The sequence below is a fragment of the Rana temporaria genome, chromosome 9 (assembly GCF_905171775.1).
Source record: "Rana temporaria chromosome 9, aRanTem1.1, whole genome shotgun sequence".
NCBI classification, from domain to species: domain Eukaryota; kingdom Metazoa; phylum Chordata; class Amphibia; order Anura; family Ranidae; genus Rana; species Rana temporaria.
Genome location: NC_053497.1, coordinates 21,261,608 through 21,281,070, shown reverse-complemented (window position 1 = coordinate 21,281,070; position 19,463 = coordinate 21,261,608). Strand labels below are relative to the sequence as shown.

The 19,463-nt window shown below is 42.8% G+C and overlaps 1 protein-coding gene across 3 annotated transcripts in view; it reads left to right on the top strand.

Moving 5' to 3' along the window:
* The window catches only part of LOC120913169, a 77,595-nt gene that overhangs the window by 39,228 nt on the left and 18,904 nt on the right, over positions 1-19,463 (top strand). For all 3 annotated transcript variants that reach the window (XM_040322910.1, XM_040322913.1, XM_040322912.1), the window contains exons 9-12: positions 8,021-8,320; positions 13,865-13,918; positions 17,673-17,728; positions 18,202-18,254. In XM_040322910.1, coding sequence (XP_040178844.1) covers positions 8,021-8,320; positions 13,865-13,918; positions 17,673-17,728; positions 18,202-18,254 — 463 coding nt within the window. The remainder of the gene's footprint in view (positions 1-8,020; positions 8,321-13,864; positions 13,919-17,672; positions 17,729-18,201; positions 18,255-19,463) is intronic.

The window sequence follows — 19,463 nt, the reverse complement described above, 5'->3', positions numbered from 1 at the left end:
CTCTCCATTATTTTGAACAGGTGTTTTGATCAGTTTCACTGCCTTAGTAATTATCACAGCAGTTTAATCAGTGGGAAATCCTGAAAACATGACCTGTTGGGGTGCCTTGAGGACTGGAGTTGAGAAACACTGAGATAGACAGATAAAGCACAACAAACTATCTGTACTTTTCAGAAAAAAAATTGGGAGATTATGTGTTTATTTAGATCCTCTAACATGAGTTTTAAAAGGTAGTGTAGTGATACCCCTGAAGGATCCATTAGTAAAAAATGGGTTTTCGGTTCTCTGCCACCAACTCAGCCATACTGACACGCCAAGCTATTAGATACAAGAAAAAACATGTAAAACATTTCTTTACACTCTATAATTTAGTTATTGAAAGTGAGACAAGAAACATGAGACAAAGTGAACTTATCGATTATTGGCAAGATGTTTTTTTAGACAGATGCAAACCAAAGTACATTACATTATACAATTCAGCACACTGGGTAAGTAACAATCACAAAGGAAACAAAGAACATTAAATGTGGAGTTGTAGCCCAAATCAGCATAAACTCTAGCAATACCACCCTGAGTACCTGACAGGCAATAATAGAGGTTTATGTAAGAAGGAAACAGGACTATTTAGCCCAATTGTCCTAATAGTGGCTGTGTTAGGCCTAGACTGGTTAGTAGATTTGGTCAGAATAGGACAGATTGAATAACCTAAAAAGGGGGATTATTAACTGAGCAAGTGGAGCAGTTTCTATGTTAGATCTTAACAGGCTAATGTTGGGGCCCTGTAGGTGGCAGTTGGTGCACTAATGATGGTCGTTGTATCCTTCAGGCAGTAAAGATGTATATGTAGTGAACTCTAAAAGAATTGCACCCTGAGATGGCAAAATATGAAATCAAGAAATAGAGGCAACAACAGTAAGGATCTTGTTATACAGGAGGGAGAAAGAGTAATCAATGTTCTGCTCTCAGTGGTATACCAGGTGTTACGTGTAGGCTAACTAACTTGTGAAAACACAGTCCTCATTGTAGTCAACCTGCCTACATATGGATAAAATCAAACATATTTTAAATGTCTCCCTCGGTCAGCATAATATACAGGACTATGGAAATTCCTAAAATCAAAAGGAGGTTGATGCAGGGGTTTATCTGATTGCCAGTATGGGGTCAGAGAAAATATATATATATATTTTTTACCCCCTTACAGCCAATTGGCCTACGCAGGGGATGATTTTAAAACACACAAAACTCACTCTTATGCCGCGTACACACAACCGTTATTCGGATTTTTTTATGTCATTAAAAACGATGGTGTGTGGGCTTCAGAGCATTTTTCACGACGTAAAAAATGGCCATCAAGAATCAAAAATCAAAAAAAAACATGCTCTAAATTTTCATGTCGTATTTAACGTTGTTGTTTTTAACATCGTAAAAAATGGTCGTGTGTGGACTTTAACGACATGAAAAAAACGCGCATGCTCGGAAGCAAGTTATGAGACAGGAGTGCTCGTTCTGGTAAAACGACCTTTGGTACTGGAGATAGCACATTCGTCACGCTGTAACAGACTGAAAAGCACGAAGACTGAAAAGCGCGAATCGTCTCTCACCAAACTTTTACTAACACAGAATCAGCAAAAGCAGCCCCAAGGGTGGCGCCATCCGAACGGAACTTCCCCTTTATAGTGCCGTCGTATGTGTTGTACATCACCACGTTTTGCTCGAGCATTTTTTTTCACGATCGTGTGTAGGCAAGGCCGGCTTAACAATAATCGGGTTGAAAAAAACTTTGTTTTTTCTAGACCATTAAAAATGGTCGTGTGTACGCGGCATTAGCCTTGGTTCACATTGTTGCGATGCGGGAAACCCTGCAAATCCAGTGCAGCCTCTCGCATCGCACCTAACTCGCAAGCAGTTCACACTGCCCAATACGAAACGCTGGGAGTGTCAATACAAAGTTAATGATCAGTTTGCATATCGCAGTGCGAACTGTCAATTCAGACAGAAATCGGATCACCTGGGTGTGAACACCCAGACGATCTCAATCTGGTGCGGACAAAAAAAAGGGTCCTACATGAGTTAGGTCCGAATGCAATGCAAATTTAGCCATACAATCTGTATGGCTGAGTTTGCATTGCACAGACATTGTATGTGATCTGCACAGCAGGGCGGTGTGAATCACATGCAAAGTGTGATATTGCACCAATGTGAACCCAGCCTAACAAAGGTTGAACTTCATTCAGCCTTTTCTATTATTAACTTTGTATTGCTCAAGCATGCACTGTAGGCTGTTTAGGATAGGCTATTTATAACAAGACTTCATCTCTAGTCCTTTGAAAACCATAGCTAGTAGAGGTTTATGATGCTTCTGCATTCCTTTGTTATATTTGTCAGCTATCAAATGTTCCTTAACCCCCCTGGCAGTATTCCCGAGTCTGGCTCTGGGTGGAATTTCAGCACCAAAAGCGGTTACCCCGGAGCCAGACTCAGGATCGCCTCGCAGCATCCACAGGCAGGGTTTACTTACCTTGGATCTTGCGATACCTCTCCGCTGTGTGATCGAGCAGTGTCTCCTCGCTCGATTCACAGTGCCGAGCGCCGAGCTCCGTTCCCTGCGACGTTACGACGCACGGAGGCAGAGAGCGGCGCAAAATTCAAAAATGTAAATAAACACATTACATACAGTATACTGTAATCTTACAGATTACAGTACTGTAGGTAAAAAATACACACCCCCTTTGTCCCTAGTGGTCTGCCCAGTGTCCTACATGTACTTTTATATAATAAAAACTGTTCTTTCTGCCTGGAATATGGAGATTGTTCATAGCAACCAAAAAGTGTCCCTTTATGTCAAAAGTGATTTTAGAGCAGCTAGAAAACAGCAATACTAAATTATAATCACTTGCAGAATTGAGCGATAGCGATTTGTGGGGAAATTCGTCATTAAAAAATAAAAGTAATGACAGCGACAATTCTGCAACTGAGAAAATTTCAGTGATTTTGAGTTGATTACATTATTGGATAATTGTTATTATTATATTATTATTTGTTATAATTATTTATATTTATTTATTATATTATAATTTTGTTTTTCAAAATTTTCATAACCGAGATGTCTACTAGACTCTTGTTTGGACAGATTTAAGTCAGTTTTTCCTAAGAATTAGGCCGCGTACACACGATAGGATCGCCAGAGGACAACGGTCTGAAGGACCGTTTTCATCAGTCCAAACTGATCGTGTGTAGGCCCCATAGGTTATTTCACCTTCGGTCAAAAAAAAGAGAACTTGCTTTAAAATTGAACTGATGGACTGGTAACCGATAGCTGAAAACCGATCGCTAGTATGCAAAAGCATCGGTTAAAAACCCGCGCATGCTCAGAATCAAGTCGACGCATGCTTGGAAGCATTGAACTTCGTTTTTTTCAGCACGTCGTTGTGTTTTACGTCACCGCGTTCTGACACGATCGGTTTAATAACCAATGGTGTGTAGGCGCGACGGACCATCAGTCAGGTTCATCGGTTACCCGATGACAACGGTCCTTCGGACCGTTCTCATCGGATGGACTGATCGTTTGTACGCGGTCTAACAGGCCTACAATAAAAAAAGCCAAATTTCCATGCAAAATAATGGTACCACTTTCAGCACCTAAAATATGGAATAATCATACCGCCAGGGAGGTTAAGCAGGATCATGGTTTTCCAAATGTGTCACTTACTATGAATACCCAGTACAGACATGACATTTAAATCTGACTGTTTTTGTTACTGACTTGCAAATTTTGGAGAAAATAAGGGTGACCTGGTGTTCAGTACTATTTTCTTATTGTCTCCACACCATTTAGGGTTCATTAGACTCCTCTATTGTCAAAGTCAGGAGCAGAATATTTTTGTTTCTTTTGGAGAGTCATGTTGGAAAGTGTGATATCCTAGTGCTGGACATAATAAGAGGGGTAGAGAGGAGGTCAGGAGTAGACTATTTTATTTATTTTGGAGAGTTGTGTTGGAAAGTGTGATTGACTAGAGGTTTGAGGTGTCATATCCTTGCAGTGAACCAAATCAGAAAGGTAGTGAGATCATCAGGAGCACTTTCTATCTTGTGGAAGGTCATGTTGGAGATACAGAAAGTTTAATCAGAAAGGCAGAGATCCAATCAGCAGAAGAGTACTCTCCACCTTATGGAGGTTCATAATAAAGGTGCTATGCCAGTTGGGAGTATAATCAGGTAAGAAGCTCAGTAATAGAGTTTTTATTTACCCCTCATGTAGTATGTTTTGGGTGTGATGTCCCAGTGGTAAATGAAATCAGAAAGGTAGAGCGATTTCAGAATTGGTGTATTTTGAAATTCCACTAGGCAATGTAATTAAAAAGGTGGAGAGAAGATCAGAAGCGACGCATTTTCTACCCTATAGGGCAGGGGTGGCAAACACAAGGCCTGCGGACCGAATCCGGCCCGCCGGACCTTGTATTGTGACCTGCACAGCAGCCACCTCATTTTGCCAGTTTTCAGCGAGCGAGCGGCGCGGCCAGTCTGAGCAGGCATTACATATTCCCCTTACTCTGTGCCGCTCCGTTTCCGCCTTCGCCCCCGCCTCCAACGCCACCCTGTCTCCGCCTCCGCCTCCCTTTCTACAGCCAAGACGGCTTACAATGCCGCTCTGATGCCCGCCACAGTGAACAGGGTTGCTCCACTGTCCCGCTGTCATGAGCAAGACAACAGGTGCCTAGATCCCTTCTCAAACACCATCTAATAGGCCTGACCCTTCGTGAAGTTGAACGTCACTCTTCTGTACTTTTTGTGAAGAGTTTCCCTTCTCTCATGACAACTATCATTGGACATTCTGAGTTCCTCCCAGGCCAGTCGGATTGGATTTTTTGTACGAGGATCAAGAAAGGGTTAGTAAAGTTTCTAACCACACAACAGTGGAACACTCTCTCCATAGTCTCAGCAACTCATGGTGTCCCAACGCTGTATTCTTGGCGCCATCACTAACTTCAACTTTTTTTACATTCATTACCTAAACCTCACAGTTTCTTGAGGGTTTTGATGCCCTTTGAAGAGATCTGTCAAGAGGATGGGACCATGTGTCTTTCTTTATCCTCTTCATATCAATTCATAGTGACTGCGCACTCAGCAGGTGACCCTAGATTTCTCACCAACTGGAAAAATGACCTTCAACATTTCTTTACAATTTTGGCACCAGGTTACAAAACTATAAAGCAAATTAAGGGATTCGCGTTGACTTATGACACCGCTGCCACCCTTCTCCATCTCACATCCATGTCTCGAAGAGATATAAGAAGTCCTTGGTACTTAATTTACTAAATACTGCCAAGGCTTGTGTTTCTAGTAATGAAAAAATATTCCCTCCTGCAATGGCTTGACAGTGTGAACGATATTCAGACTATGGAAAACTATGGAAAAGACTATGGAAAACCTTACTGAGAGATAAATCTGCGGACCAGACTAAGAAATGGTTCTACTGGGAAGAATTCAAATGCTTGTCCCAATATGAACAATGCAATTAGTTAATGCTCCCTTCTTCTCTCTGCCCCAGGCTGGAACCCTCCCCCCAACTTCCCTTCTACTAACTTCCTTCTTCAGCCCCTATCTATATTCCCCTCTCCATGCATCTAGGAGTCACTCCCCATTAAACGCTATGAAAATTTAAGAGTTTTACCAATTGCATTATGTTGTCATTTCCAACCGAATATGCTAGTTTATGCTGATGAGATGCTGTGTATACATGGATTGCATTTCTTACCCAAGTACTGTATACCATGTCACATATGCTTGGAAAGCTTGTGACTTGTATATTTACCAATTTTTTTTTAAATTTTTTTTGGTGAATCTTTACTAATAAATAAAAAATATTACAAAAATGAACCTTACAGTATAGAGTAGCCTTTCTCAACACAGAGGAACCCTTGAAATAACTTTCCAATCTCAAGGAACCCCTGCTAAAAATGACTATATCTACAACTCATGATACATGTGTGATGGTCAGTGGGCAGAATGCTTCTTATGCCATGTACACACGATCGGTTTGATCGTTTTTTCCGATGGAAATACGCTCAAGCTTGTCTCATATACACATGGTCACACAAAAGTTCTCTGAACTTTAGAGCGTTAAGAAGGCGGTGACATACAACACTACGACGAGGCGAGAAAAAGAAGTTTAATGCTTCCGAGCATGCGTCGAATTGTTTCTGAGCATGCGGAATTGCATACAGACAAATGTTTTTTTCTGTCGCCACTGTGCCCATTGACTCAGTGGTGGCTGGTGCTCAAAATTTTGGGGGGGGGCGCAAACGAAAAAAAAAAAACAATTGCAGCCTCACTGTGCCCATCAAATGCAGCCACTGTGCCCATCAAATGCAGCCACTGTGCCCATCAAATGCAGCCACTGTGCCATGCCATCAAATGCAGCCACTGTGCCATACATTTTCACCACTGTGCCATGCCATCAAACGCAGTCACTGTGCCATGCCATCAAACACAGCCACTGTGCCATCAATTGTCACCACTGTGCCATGCCATCAAACTCAGCCGCTGTGCCCATCAATTGTTGCCACTGTGCCAATTGTCGCCACTGTGCCCTTTAAATGTCACCACTGTGCCCTTTAATTGTCGCCACTGTGCCCATTGATGCCACTGTGCCCTTTAATTGTCGCCACTGTGCCCATTGTCGCCACTGTGCCCATTGTCGCAGCTGTGCCCTGTAAAATGCCTCTCCCCCCGCCCACCACGTACCTTTCTGGGGGGCAGCCATCCTCCTTCCACGTCCCTCGATGTCTTCTCCCGCCCTCGATGACGCTTCAGCCAATCAGGTTACCGGTAACCAGAACTGGTGAACCGAATTGGCTGAGACGCCTGTCAGTCTTATCCAAGGAACGCACCCCCCGTACGACCCTTGGATAAGCATTCGGAAGCATACTACAGCCTGGGGGCTGTACTCGGAAAGCTTATCAGAGCCGTTGGCTCTGATAGGCACTTCCACACAGCCAACCAGCTGCCGTTATTCAGGTGGCCGGCGCTCACCATCAGGCCATCTGAAAAGTCGGCGGCAGCAGCGAAAATACATAGATTTGTGCAATGCATGAATCTATGTATTTCAGTGGCGGTGCAAGAGCCAGAGGGGGGCGGCGCTCCAGCGCCCTCTATGGATGAACCGCCACTGGTCATTGTGGTGGTGAGTAAGAAAGCAAGAAAAGCAAGAGAGAAGTAAATTTAGAATAGCATTGTAAAGATTAGCAAATAAAAAAAAAGCTAAACTGAGCTGATCGAGATATACTGTATTATGGTCATAGTGGTGGTTGGGTTGCAAAGACTAGACAGCAAGTGCAGAAATCACTCACTCAGTTGTCCTGCAAAGCCTAATAAGGTATAAAAGTCACAAAAAACACCCAAACAATATTAGTTCTATGTGCAATTATGTAGTCTCTATATTTGGGAAAATGTTCTTCTATTCTCCCCAAAACAGTGAACAAAGTTTAAGGCCTCGTACACAGAAAAACCGTGCCGAGAAAACCGTTCGTGTATACGAGGCTTTCAGGTTTCTCGTCTGGAAATCTGGCCAGAATCTCAACGAGAAAAATAGAGAACCTGTGCTCTATTTTCTCGTCGAGATTCTTGTCGGCCTGTTTCCCGACGAGAAGCCTGAGAGTGTGTATACTTACCTGTCGCCGTGGAAACCCGCACTTGCTCGAAATGACTTTGATGCATGCGCAGAAGCTTCCGCGGCATAGGTAGGGTGAAGCAAGATGGCGGCGACGGCATCGAATGTGATGAGCGCATGCTCGTTATACGCGATTACGTCACTGCTTTCTTGCCTTTCAAGAGAACCGCGGTTCTTTTGAAAAGGTCAGTGTGTACACTCGGGCGGCAAGAGATTCTTGCCAAGAATCTCGTCGGGAAAAACAACTTTTTTTTCCTGATGAGATTCTTCCCCGTGTGTACGAGGCCTTAAGGTAGAAAGATGACAAAACATTTTGTTTTTTAAAAATGTTTTTAATATTTATATATACAGCTAAGGAGCATTTTTTGGACAGTCAATGGTCATTTCTGATACAGAAGATAAAGTTTGCCGATCCAGTTCTATTTGACCTGAGGGACAATATGCTGATCACACAGGAAGAGTTCCAGAATCTGATTAGCAAATCTTCATCTAGAGAGAAGATGTGTGAACTCTTTGGCATTATCAGTTTCTGGGACCATAAGAAGAAAGACCTGTTTTACGATGCTCTTTGGAAGTATAACGACCAGGAAATGTCTATGCTGGAAGGCCGGTACCAAAAAATGTGGGATCCTGAATCATTGCAATCTGAATGTAAGTCAAAGCATTACCTTATGAAATTTTTTTGATTGTGTACAAAATATGTTAAAAAGTATAACCGTAGAGTGAATGTAAAATTTTGACAAGCTGTGCTAGGCACACCTTAGAAAAATATACACATGTTTGTTTTATTACGGTAAATCATCTTAATTAGAAATTGTAATTGTATTGCCACGTACACACGATTGGAATTTTCGACAACAAATGTTCGATGTGAGCTTTTGGTCAGATATTCTGACCGTGTGTATGCTCCATCGGACATTTGCTGTCGGAATTTCCGACAACAAATGTTTGAGAGCAGGTTCTCAATTTTTCCGACAACAAAAATTCTTGTCATAAATTCCGATCGTGTGTAGCCATTCTGACACACAAAAGTGCTGCCCATGCTCAGAACCAATTTGACACATGCTCTGAATCATACTTCATTTTTCTTGGCTCGTCGTAGTGTTGTACGTCTCCGCGTTCTTGACCATTGGAATTTCCGAGCAACATTTGTGCGACCGTGTCTATCCAAGACAGGTTTGAGCCAACATCCGTCGAAAAAAAAAACACGTTTGTTGTTGTCGGAAATTTCGATCGTGTGTACGCGGCATTACAAGGGACAAGTAATTTTTTGCTCCATGTAAACCTATTGCTACCTGCTAACTGCATAAAAAAGTCATAATACCCTCCTATACAATGTATACTATTATAAAACCTTATATCAAATGCTCCGAGACACAAAAACATGTGTAGACACAGATTTATGGACAGATCGCAAGCATATTTAAAACATTAGAAGAAGGGAATCTGTGGCCAGGCTGTGACATTCAAGTATTTTCATATCCTCAAGGTCAGGGGTGGCAAACACAAGGCCCGCGGGCCGAATCCGACCCGCGAGACCTTGCCATGTGGCCCGCGCAACGGGCCGTCCGTTGCCACTAGTGATGCAACGGATCGTGACCGTTCCGTGATCCGCGGAGCGCACCGCTGCCTCGGCCTTAGGAAAGGCTGCGGCTTTGGCCTAGCTCCGGAGCGGTCGGCCATCTTGGTACACCCGGCTCCTATGATGGACGTCCTGGAGATCCAATCACAGGACCGCGGGACGTGAGACGTCCATCATAGGCGCTGCAGACTCCAGAAGGCGGCAATTACAAGCCTCCTCGACACCATGCACTAGGGAGCAGGATATGACAACACTAGTGCATGGGCGGGCGGCTCTCCTCCCCTCCTTTCTGTCTGGCTGGATGGATGCTGTGACGCATGATGTCAGGTAGGTCCATGTTACATGTTTGTCAGGTAGGTGAAGTCATTGTGTATGTCAGGTAGGTCCATGTATGTCAGGTAGGTGAGGTCAGTGTATGTCAGGTAGGTCCGTGTATGTCAGGTAGGTCCATGTATGTCAGGTAGGTGAGGCCAGTGTATGTCAGGTAGGTGAAGTCAGTGTATGTTAGGTAGGTCCATGTATGTCAGGTAGGTCCATGTATGTCAGGTAGGTGAGGTCAGTGTATGTCAGGTAGGTGAAGTCATTGTGTATGTCAGGTAGGTCCATGTATGTCAGGTAGCCCATCCCATCCTATCCCACCCCACCATACCCCATCCCATCTATACCACCCCATCCCGTCCCCATCCCATCCTACGGCACCCCCCCACCCCCATCCCATCCACCCCCATCCCATCCTACCCCATTCCACCACACCCCACCCCATCCCATCTCATCCCACCCCATCCCATCTCATCCCACTCCATCCCATCTCATCCCAGGGTGGATGGAAGGAGAGTGGAGGGTGCAGAGGTCAGATATTGCACACGGTCCATAGCATACTCCTGTATCCTGCATTTCGTACGCAGCAAACTCCTGAATCCTGTGCTCCATAAAACCAGTAATAAACAAATGCAGTGACAATTATTTATGATAATAGTGGACACGTAGTCTTACAGATACAACCGGCCCTTTGAGGGCAACCATACTGCTAATGCGGCCCCCGATGAATTTGAGTTTGTCACCCCTGCTCAAGGTGGATCTTGCAGTACAATGGACATACATATATTATTTGGGCCCCTTCCTCTTTAAACATCAGCTAAAATTAGTAGTGCTAAAATGTACCTGTAAAGAAAAATGTTAGATAAATACTTTCACATATTCTATCACATCTAGCTTTGACCATTCTTCAAGGAAGATTTCAGGGGAATGAAGAGTAGGCAAAATCTCATGACAAGACACTCCAGTCCTTCACAAGTGTCTTCTCATGTGATTTTGGCTGCTCTCTATTTGCCAGAATATCAGTGGAAGGGTCTGACATCACTCCTGCCTGGGTACCGTAGATGGAAGATGGGAGTAATGTAAGTATAAGTCTTACTTTGTTTTTTCTTTACAGGTACATTTTGGAACTACTTACCTTTAGTAAAGGGTATGGGAGGGGCTTATGTTTTCCTGTAAGGTCTGCTTTGTCAAGCAGAAAATTAAGTTTAAAACACACATTCATTGACCTCTATTGCTGCAAGCTCTTTGGAACAACTCATCCTTAACCACTTCACCCCCGGACCATTTGTGTGGTCAAAGACCAGGCCACTTTTTGCGATTCAGCACTGCGTCGCTTTAACTGACAGTTGCGGGGTCGTGCGACGTGGCTCCCAAACAAAATTAATGTCCTTTTTTCCCACAAATAGAGCTTTCTTTTGGTGGTATTTGATCACCTCTTCGTTTTTTATTTTTTGCGCTATAAACAAAAATAGAGCGACAATTTTGAAAAAAAATCAATATTTTTTACTTTTTGCTATAATAAATATCCCCAAAAAATATATATAAAAACATTGTTTTCCTCAGTTTAGGCCAGTGGTTCTCAACCTTTCTAGTGCCGTGACCCCTTGATAAAATTCCCCAAGTTGCGGGGACCCCTAACGGTAAAATTATTTTCATAGTGTGGGTTGTCAGCATCCAAGGCAAGTAATTTGCGCCCCTAACCCACGGACATTTAGTGCTCCCTGAGTCCCTTCCACTCGTACAATATTAAAACCCCTTATGGTACATTTGAGGATGTACCCCTCTTTCTCTTTATTCTCCTTTCTTTCTCCCTTTTTCCCTTCTATCCCTCTCTTTAGCCCCTTTTCTTTGTTCCTTCCCCTCTTTTTCTCTCCTTTCCATGTAGTCTCTAGTGTTATTCCTTCTCTTATTTCTTGGTGGGGGGTGGGGTTAATAGGATCAGTGGCAGTGCTGGGGAGGAGTTCTGATCAGTCAACTTAGGTGCTCTTAATCAATGTCATCTGCTTATCTGAGAACTGTAGTGAGGACTTTTAATGGCAACTCTAATCACAGGTAGTGTTACTCCGTATTCACGGTGTCTCAGACTTTTTGGTGTCTAGTAGGAGTGACACCTATGCTGAAATCAGGAGATAGGGTCTCCTCCAGCCCCTCCCACTTCACATTCCTCACGTCAGCTGACTTCTAGTCTCTGCCCCCCAGCAATGCTGTGAACTGAATGGGTGGCTGCGGACTCCAGGAACAGCCCAGGATTTGGTGACCCCCTGGCAAATCATCATTTGACCCCCAAGGGGGTCCCGACCCCCAGGTTGAGAACCACTGGTTTAGGCTGATATGTATTCTTCTACCTATTTTTAGTAAAAAAAATCACAATAAGCGTTTATTGATTGGTTTGCGCAAAAGTTATAGCGTTTACAAAATAGGGGATAGTTTTATGGCATTTTTATAAAAAAAATAATGTTTTACTAGTAATGGCGGCGATCAGTGATTTTTTTGTGACTGCGACATTATGGCGGACACATCGGACACTTTTGACACATTTTTGGGACCATTTTCACAGCGATCAGTGCTATAAAAATGCATTGGTTACTGTGAAAATGACACTGGCAGTGAAAGGGTTAACCACTAGGTGGCGCTGTAGGGGTTAAGTGTTCCCTGCCTTGTGTTTCTAACTGTAGGTGGGATGGGCTGTGTGTCACATGACACTGATCTCCGCTCCGAGACAATCGCGGGGATCCCTGCGGCGATCTAGTCCGCGGGACCCGCGGTCCGACTTACGGGGAAGGCGGCAGGGTCGTACGGCAGGCATTTAAAGGGCCACATACAGGTACCTGTATGCCTGTCCGTGCCATTCTGCCGACGTATATATGCCATGGATGGTCCTTAAGCGGTTAAACTGGTTCTAAAGGCAGAAGTTTTTTTTTTATCATTCTATGCATTAAAAAACCTTTCTGGGTGCAGCTTCCCCCAGCTGCCCCCCACCACCCCTATACTTACCTAAGTCCCATCTCGATTAAGTGCATGAGAACAGCAGCTGTCCCGAAGCCTCTCTCTACTCATTGGCTCACACAGCAGCGGGAGACATTGGCTCATACTGCTGTCAATCACAGCCAGTGAGCCAATGAGAAGAGAGCGGGGAAAGGCGTTGAGACATGCTCTGTGTGTAAATGGACAGGAGCATTGCTCAGAAGTGAGCCAATTTGACTGCCCCCGTAGCAAGAGGCTTGCTACAGGGGCACTCGGATAGAGGGGAAGAGCCAGGACCGCTGACAGGGTCCTAAAAAGAAGAATATTGAGGCTGCTATATGCAAAACCATTGCACAGAGCAGGTAAGTATAACATGTTTTTTTTTAAAACAGCCTTTACAATCACTTTAATTTCACAGAAGAAGCATTCCCCCATCAGCAGTAACACAGCAGCTTCGCTTACTCCCATCAGTGAATCAGTACCACATTTCCCCATCTGTAAAATGCCAAAAGTACTGTAAGAGCAGGGTGCCAAAACGATGTGTTCGTGAGACATGGCAAACTACTATATCCTTGTCATAGGTGTGTGCAGCCTATTACATTAGGGTGTGCACCCCAAAGCTCAAACACACATCTTTCTCTGCAGCCTCAGCTGCACTGGACAGTGATTGAATGGGAAGTGCTCTGTGCTGTGTGGCTTTGAGAGGGTTTGGAAGAAGACTGTGACAAGATGGCAGTAGTATTAAAATAGGGGGGTTGGTTGGGACTTTATATGAAGTACAGCTAAGAAAAATAGGTATGCAACCACATGACAGCAATAGTGGTGAAGGAGCAAAAAAGGAGGAGTAAGTGCACTTCACATTGTTGGAGGAGGGCACTCAAACAAAAACCTCTCTGAACCCACAGCAGCACAGTTCCACGTTAAGTGAACCTGTTACTTTGCTCAGCTTACACAAACCACAGGTCCACTTTAAGTTTTGATTAAATCTGTCCAGACACAATTATCAATGTTCCTGGAGATAGCAGGCAGCAATATATATGTTGGGACCCTCTGCAGTCCTTGCCAAACACTGATGGATACTCAACACTTTTGAAAATCTCTCTTTAATGATCATAAGTGATTAGTCATTCCCATCTGGCAGTTCAGAAATGGCCACAAACAACACAAATGATGCTCAAAATTTAAGGCAAACAATGAATGGTTACATTTTGTATGTGTATAAGAATGCTGGTGAAATCTGACAATTTAAATCTTATTTTTATTCTGTTATATTATCATCTCTGCACATGGTCCATCGTCCTATGCCATTGCTACTGATCTCAAACTTTCAGCTACTAGGATATCAGTTCACAAACGAAACAAGCTCATATTTCTGAAAAACATGGGTAAGTCTCTCATTCAAACCATAGATTGTTACCATAATGACATGACTAAGGGATGTGCAGATTACTGAGGCTCTCGTTTCCTACAAAGCTAGCAACCACCCGTATTCCTTAAACCCAATGATTGACCAGACGACACATTCTTTTTGGAGTCGAATGGCCATAGCAGCCTTTTCAATTACAACAAAATGAAATACAAAAAACTCTCAACATACAACGTAATGCATATAATACATTTTTTACATAACCATTAAACCAAATAAAAACTCAGCTTAAACCTGCCCGGTCTAGAGATCTTTAAAGGACAGTTTTTTTGACCAATTAGTTATATCTGTACATCCCATAAAGGCCCCATGCCACATATTATGCCAGCTCAATTACCAGTTACTTCCTTCCAGATACAACCAACTACAAACCATTGTTACCATTGTATTGTTAGTAAAGGAAGGGAGACCCATACCTCCAGATGGGCCCAACCCCCCTAAACCTCCATTCTTTTTAAAGAAGAAAATTAACAAATCTCTAATGTTAATAGGCAAGGTAAACCATACTCCGGTAAGACCCGCCCCACCAGGTGTGAACCATCCTACCTCGTGCGGACCTAGAAAATGACAAAGGGGACCCCCGAAAAGATACAGACCAAAAAAGGGGAGGGTGGGTGGGAAAATCCTTCCTTTCTCTGTGGCAAAAAAGCTCAGACTGAGCACTGGTGGAAAGAAACGCCCCTCTACCTTCCTGAACAAAACCACCACCAATCCTGGTAAGTGCCATAATACCTCCCCTACCCCCAGCTCTTACTCCGCCTCACTGCCCACCCCAGTCATGCTGACCCTCCTCCCAGTTGCACTTTCTGCTCCGGGCCATTACTTTCCTGCTGGTGTATAACTTACTTACCCAACATGAGGAAGGAAGTATTGGGTGGATGGCAAATTAACCTCCCTTATATTGGCACCTCTCCAGAGCAATTTACTTAAAGGGGAGGTTCACCCTAATGTACAACTTAAGCTTAAACACACAGGTTCAGGCCGTTTTTGCACAATTCGTTTTTTAAATTTTTTAAAAACTATTCCATACCTTTGTTCTGACTATGTAAGCTGCCACTTCCTGGTTGGGATCCCGCGGGAGTGGGCGTGTCCCTTCGTCGCCGCATTGTTTGCTGGGATTAGTCTGCAGGGTCTCGTGACACTGCAGAGGATACAAATCTTTTTACTGCAGCATGGCAAATCTCGTGTGATTTTGCATGTCACATGACTCTGCAGCAGGTCATTCACCGTATCCCGGAAGTAGCTTGTGCTGGGCTTCACAGTGCCCAAACTAAAGATGAAACCTTACAGCTCCGGATTATATAAAATATCCTTTTGGGCTAAAAACGAATGCTGGCGGGTTAAAGAGTGGGACGCACGGGTGGCTGTTTATAAAAGGTAAGAACGGCAGAATAATTAAAAAAAATAAAATAAATCCGTGGAACCCCCGCTTTAATAATCTGGTACTGTACATTAGACTCGCTTCAAAGTCCCCATAAATGAGGTGAAATACCTTGACTTAAAGTGAATCATGAAATGTGAACTAAGTCCTGTAGCTCTCTCCTGAGCCGTTCTTCTGTTATCAGCCAGATAACTCCTGACAAATTCTCTGATACCTTAGACAAGAGCAGCCTGAATCTTCTGTCTGGGGAGGTTGCTAAAATAGATTAGCAGAGAGCTGGCCCTGTTACAAAACACCTCTGAGAGTCTCTGCCAATGATGAGAGGGGGTGTGTGCCTTTCCTCCAATCAGCAATGTTAGCTACCTTGGCTGAATGCCCAGACATCACACTCTGTGTTAACTAGGAAGAGAAAATCTTCTAACACAATCTCAACTTTCTAAACAGTATATAAATGTGAAGACAGCAGATCTACATGTAAAACTTATGTAGGGAGATTTGGTTCTTCTCTGTGTATCATCTGAGGCTGTTCACTTCACTGGGTGTATGGAGGGTTTACATCTACTTTAACTGCATCAAAACCAGAATAAAGAATGTGCACTGATTTTCAAGAGCAGAGTGGACAGTACTTTATGATAGAAATCTTCTTGCAGCTAGGGATGACTGGTAATCCCCAAATGCTATTTACAGTGATTATTGCCAATTTACTTATGATAGAGGTTCACGGGAAGACCTGGTCCCTCCTTGAACCAGGAAACATTCCTCTGTGACCTGCAGCACGCCTGCCTGTCTCCATCTGGGTCCAGTGGGAATTCTGCATTTATGACTTAAAAACATAATAACAATATAAAATTGTACGTGGATATATAATGACAATTATGTTACAGAAGGTGAAACCTATTCACTGCATAAGCCCTTGTGTCCAAAAAATGTGGGATCCCTATTGTATGTAGACAGTGGGCCAGATTCATGAACAATGGTGCAGATTTGCACCGGCGTGGTGCATCATTTTTAGACTACACCGGTCCAGCGCGGAGAGGCAGTTAGGTGATTCAAGAAACTTTTTTGTCTACGATGCCCCAGCGGGCGGATTTTAGACGGCGTAAGGCGGGGTAAGGCCAACTGGGAGTCACCCTATGCTAATGAAGTGCCGACCGTGGCGCAGGGGTCACGCCGGGGGCGCATCTTAGAACGCACATGCTCAGTGACATCCAGGGGTAAATGCCCCAATCTGCACATGCTCAGAACTGCGCCCCCGCGTGATCCCTGAGCTACGCCGACCCACTACCAAATCCCAGTCCATGAATCAGCCCAGACTTCCGCCCTGCAGGTGCAAATGTACTGAAGCTTTTTTTTTTCTAAGCTAGGTCGTTTGCATTGTGGTGGGGCAGTTATGGCTGATGAGGAATCCTCAGGTGGGCGGATGACCAATTTCAGGAGAGGGCTGTAATTATTGAGGGCCTCTCCCAACATGGGGACCGCCTCTATGTGTTGTCCAGCAAGTGTTGTTGCTCAGTTCGTTTGTAACGCTGCTGCTTTAGCTGCTCTCCAGCTGACCTCTGCAAGTTTGGTGCAAAGTTACCCCTGCTTTTATGAGGTGTAACTTTGCACCGGAAATTTCAGCTCCGCTCACCGGGAGTAGCCTGCGCCGGTCAAGCTTAAGTTGATGAATCGGCCCAAAAACCTAATTTGCATATTTAAAACACAAAAACCATGGCCGCGCCAGATCCGACCAGCGTAAATCTGCGCCAATGCCGCGCCGGCGTGGAAAGGTTACACCGAGGCGATGAAGTCTATTTGGAGGCGTAATCTGGTTCTCTAAATAAGGCGCAGCGATCCGCCGGCGCAAATCTGCACTTACGCCGTGCATCTACCAAAAAAAACGGTGTAAGTGCTTCATGAATCTGGCCCAGTAACTATAAAACTGTTGTAAGGGGAGTCTATATACTAATAGAACAGCATTCTGTAAAGATGTGGCGGGGGTACTGTGCACTCTGCCTTATACAAAAAACGATCTACAGAATTTAGGAAACCTATTTACCACTATAAACAAATCAAACTGAGATCATCACTGCAAAATCATCAGCTTGGGAGTTTCTGCTATTTACTCTATTAACTTAAAACTATTGTGGTTTTCATTTTAATTCAAACCTAAGTTATAACATAAATTGAAAAAAGATGACGCGGGTGCTGAAGTAATTCATTAAAAAAATGATATATAAAATGATAAAAATGATAATTGCTATAATTTATTTTTCTTTGTTACTCGTAATTGCTAAAAATGATACCTAATTTTAGATAAGATTGTTAATATCATTATTGGTTGTATGTCCAGTCGCAAAAGACATTGGAATCCTCTCACATCATATGGAGTGCCGTCTGTGTGGAAAGGTGAGCCAAAATAATCTGTCTATTCTAGTAAGGTTGGCCATACAGTATACAATTTTCTTGTACAACTTTTCTTTAGATTTACCAAAACCATATAATATGAGGTCACACCTAAACACTTTCAATTAGTATGCAATTCAGACAGGTCTTTACACTACATAGTTGAAGGTAAATCTAAAAGGAATTGAATAAGAAAATGTAATAATGTATGGCCAGCTTTATAGAAGAAATCCCACAAATTATCTATCTATTCTATCTATTCTTTCTTATCTATCTTATCTATCTTCAGCTATAATATCTATCTTATCTATCTATCGTATCTCTTCAGCTATAATATCTATCTTATCTATCTATCGTATCTCTTCAGCTATAATATCTATCTTATCTCTCTTATCTATAATATCTATCTATCTTATCTATCTATAGTATCTATCTGTCTTCCTCATATCTATATTCATTGTTCTTTATGGCTCTAGTTCCAGGATTCTGGTTCTGTATTAAATCCAGATGTTTTGGGAAATATATTCAGGTAAGGCAACAATACCCAGATCTCATCCCTACAAGTGTGTCACCAAAGTGTGTATTGCTTTACACTTTTATGTATGTGTTCCAGAGTTAGATTTAGTCTTACTATGTTGATAATCTCCTCCAGGTGAATTGTGTTCATGGGAAAGATTTTAGAGCATTATTTTTTTTTTCATTCTTATTTTAACTTTTCTGCAAAATATTTAAAAATGCCTTATGCGATCGTACACACGATCGGAATTTCCGATGAAAAAAGTCAGACGGATTTTCTTCATCGCATATTCCGACCGTGTGTACGCCCCATCAGACTTTTTTCCGTCGGAGTTTAGAAATAGAACATGTTTTATTCTTTCCCGATGGAAAAAAATCCTGTAGAAAATTCCGATCATCTGTGTGGAACTACGACGGAGAAAAAAACACGCATGCTCAGAATCAAGTCGACGCATGTTAGGAAGCATTGAACTTAATTTTTCTCGGCTCGTCGTAGTGTTTTACGTCACTGCGTTTTGGACGGTTGGAATTTGGTCTGACAGTGTGTATGCAAGACAGCTTAACCTCCCTGGCGGTATGATTCTGTCTGGAATTACGTACCAAAAGCGGTACAATTATTTTGCAAGGAAATGTGGCGTTTTATACTGTAGGCCTGTAATTTTTAGAAATAACTCACTTAAATCTGACCAAGCAAGAGTCTTGTAGGCATCCCGGGTATGATTTTTTTTTTAAAACAAAATTATAAATTATAATATAATAAATAATTATAAATAATTATAACAAATAATAATATAATTATAATAAAAATTATTCAATAATGTAATCAACACAAAATCACTGAAATTTGCTCAGTTGCAGAATTGTCGCTGTCATTATTTATTTATTTTTATGACGAATTTCCCCACAAATCGCTATCGCACATTTCTGCAAGTGATTATAATTTATTATCACTGTTTTCTAGCTGATCTAAAACCATTTTTGACATAAAGGGACACTTTTGGACAATCTACAGTTTTTAGGCAGAAATTACATTTTTTATTTTTATAAAAGTACATGTAGGGCACTGGGCAGACCACTAGGGACAAGGGGGGTGTGTATTTTTTACATACAGTATACTGTAATCTTATAGATTACAGTATACTGTATGTAAAGTGTTTGTTTACTTTTTTGAATTTGGCGCCGTTCTCCGCTCCCGTGCGTCGTAACGTCGCAGGGAACGGAG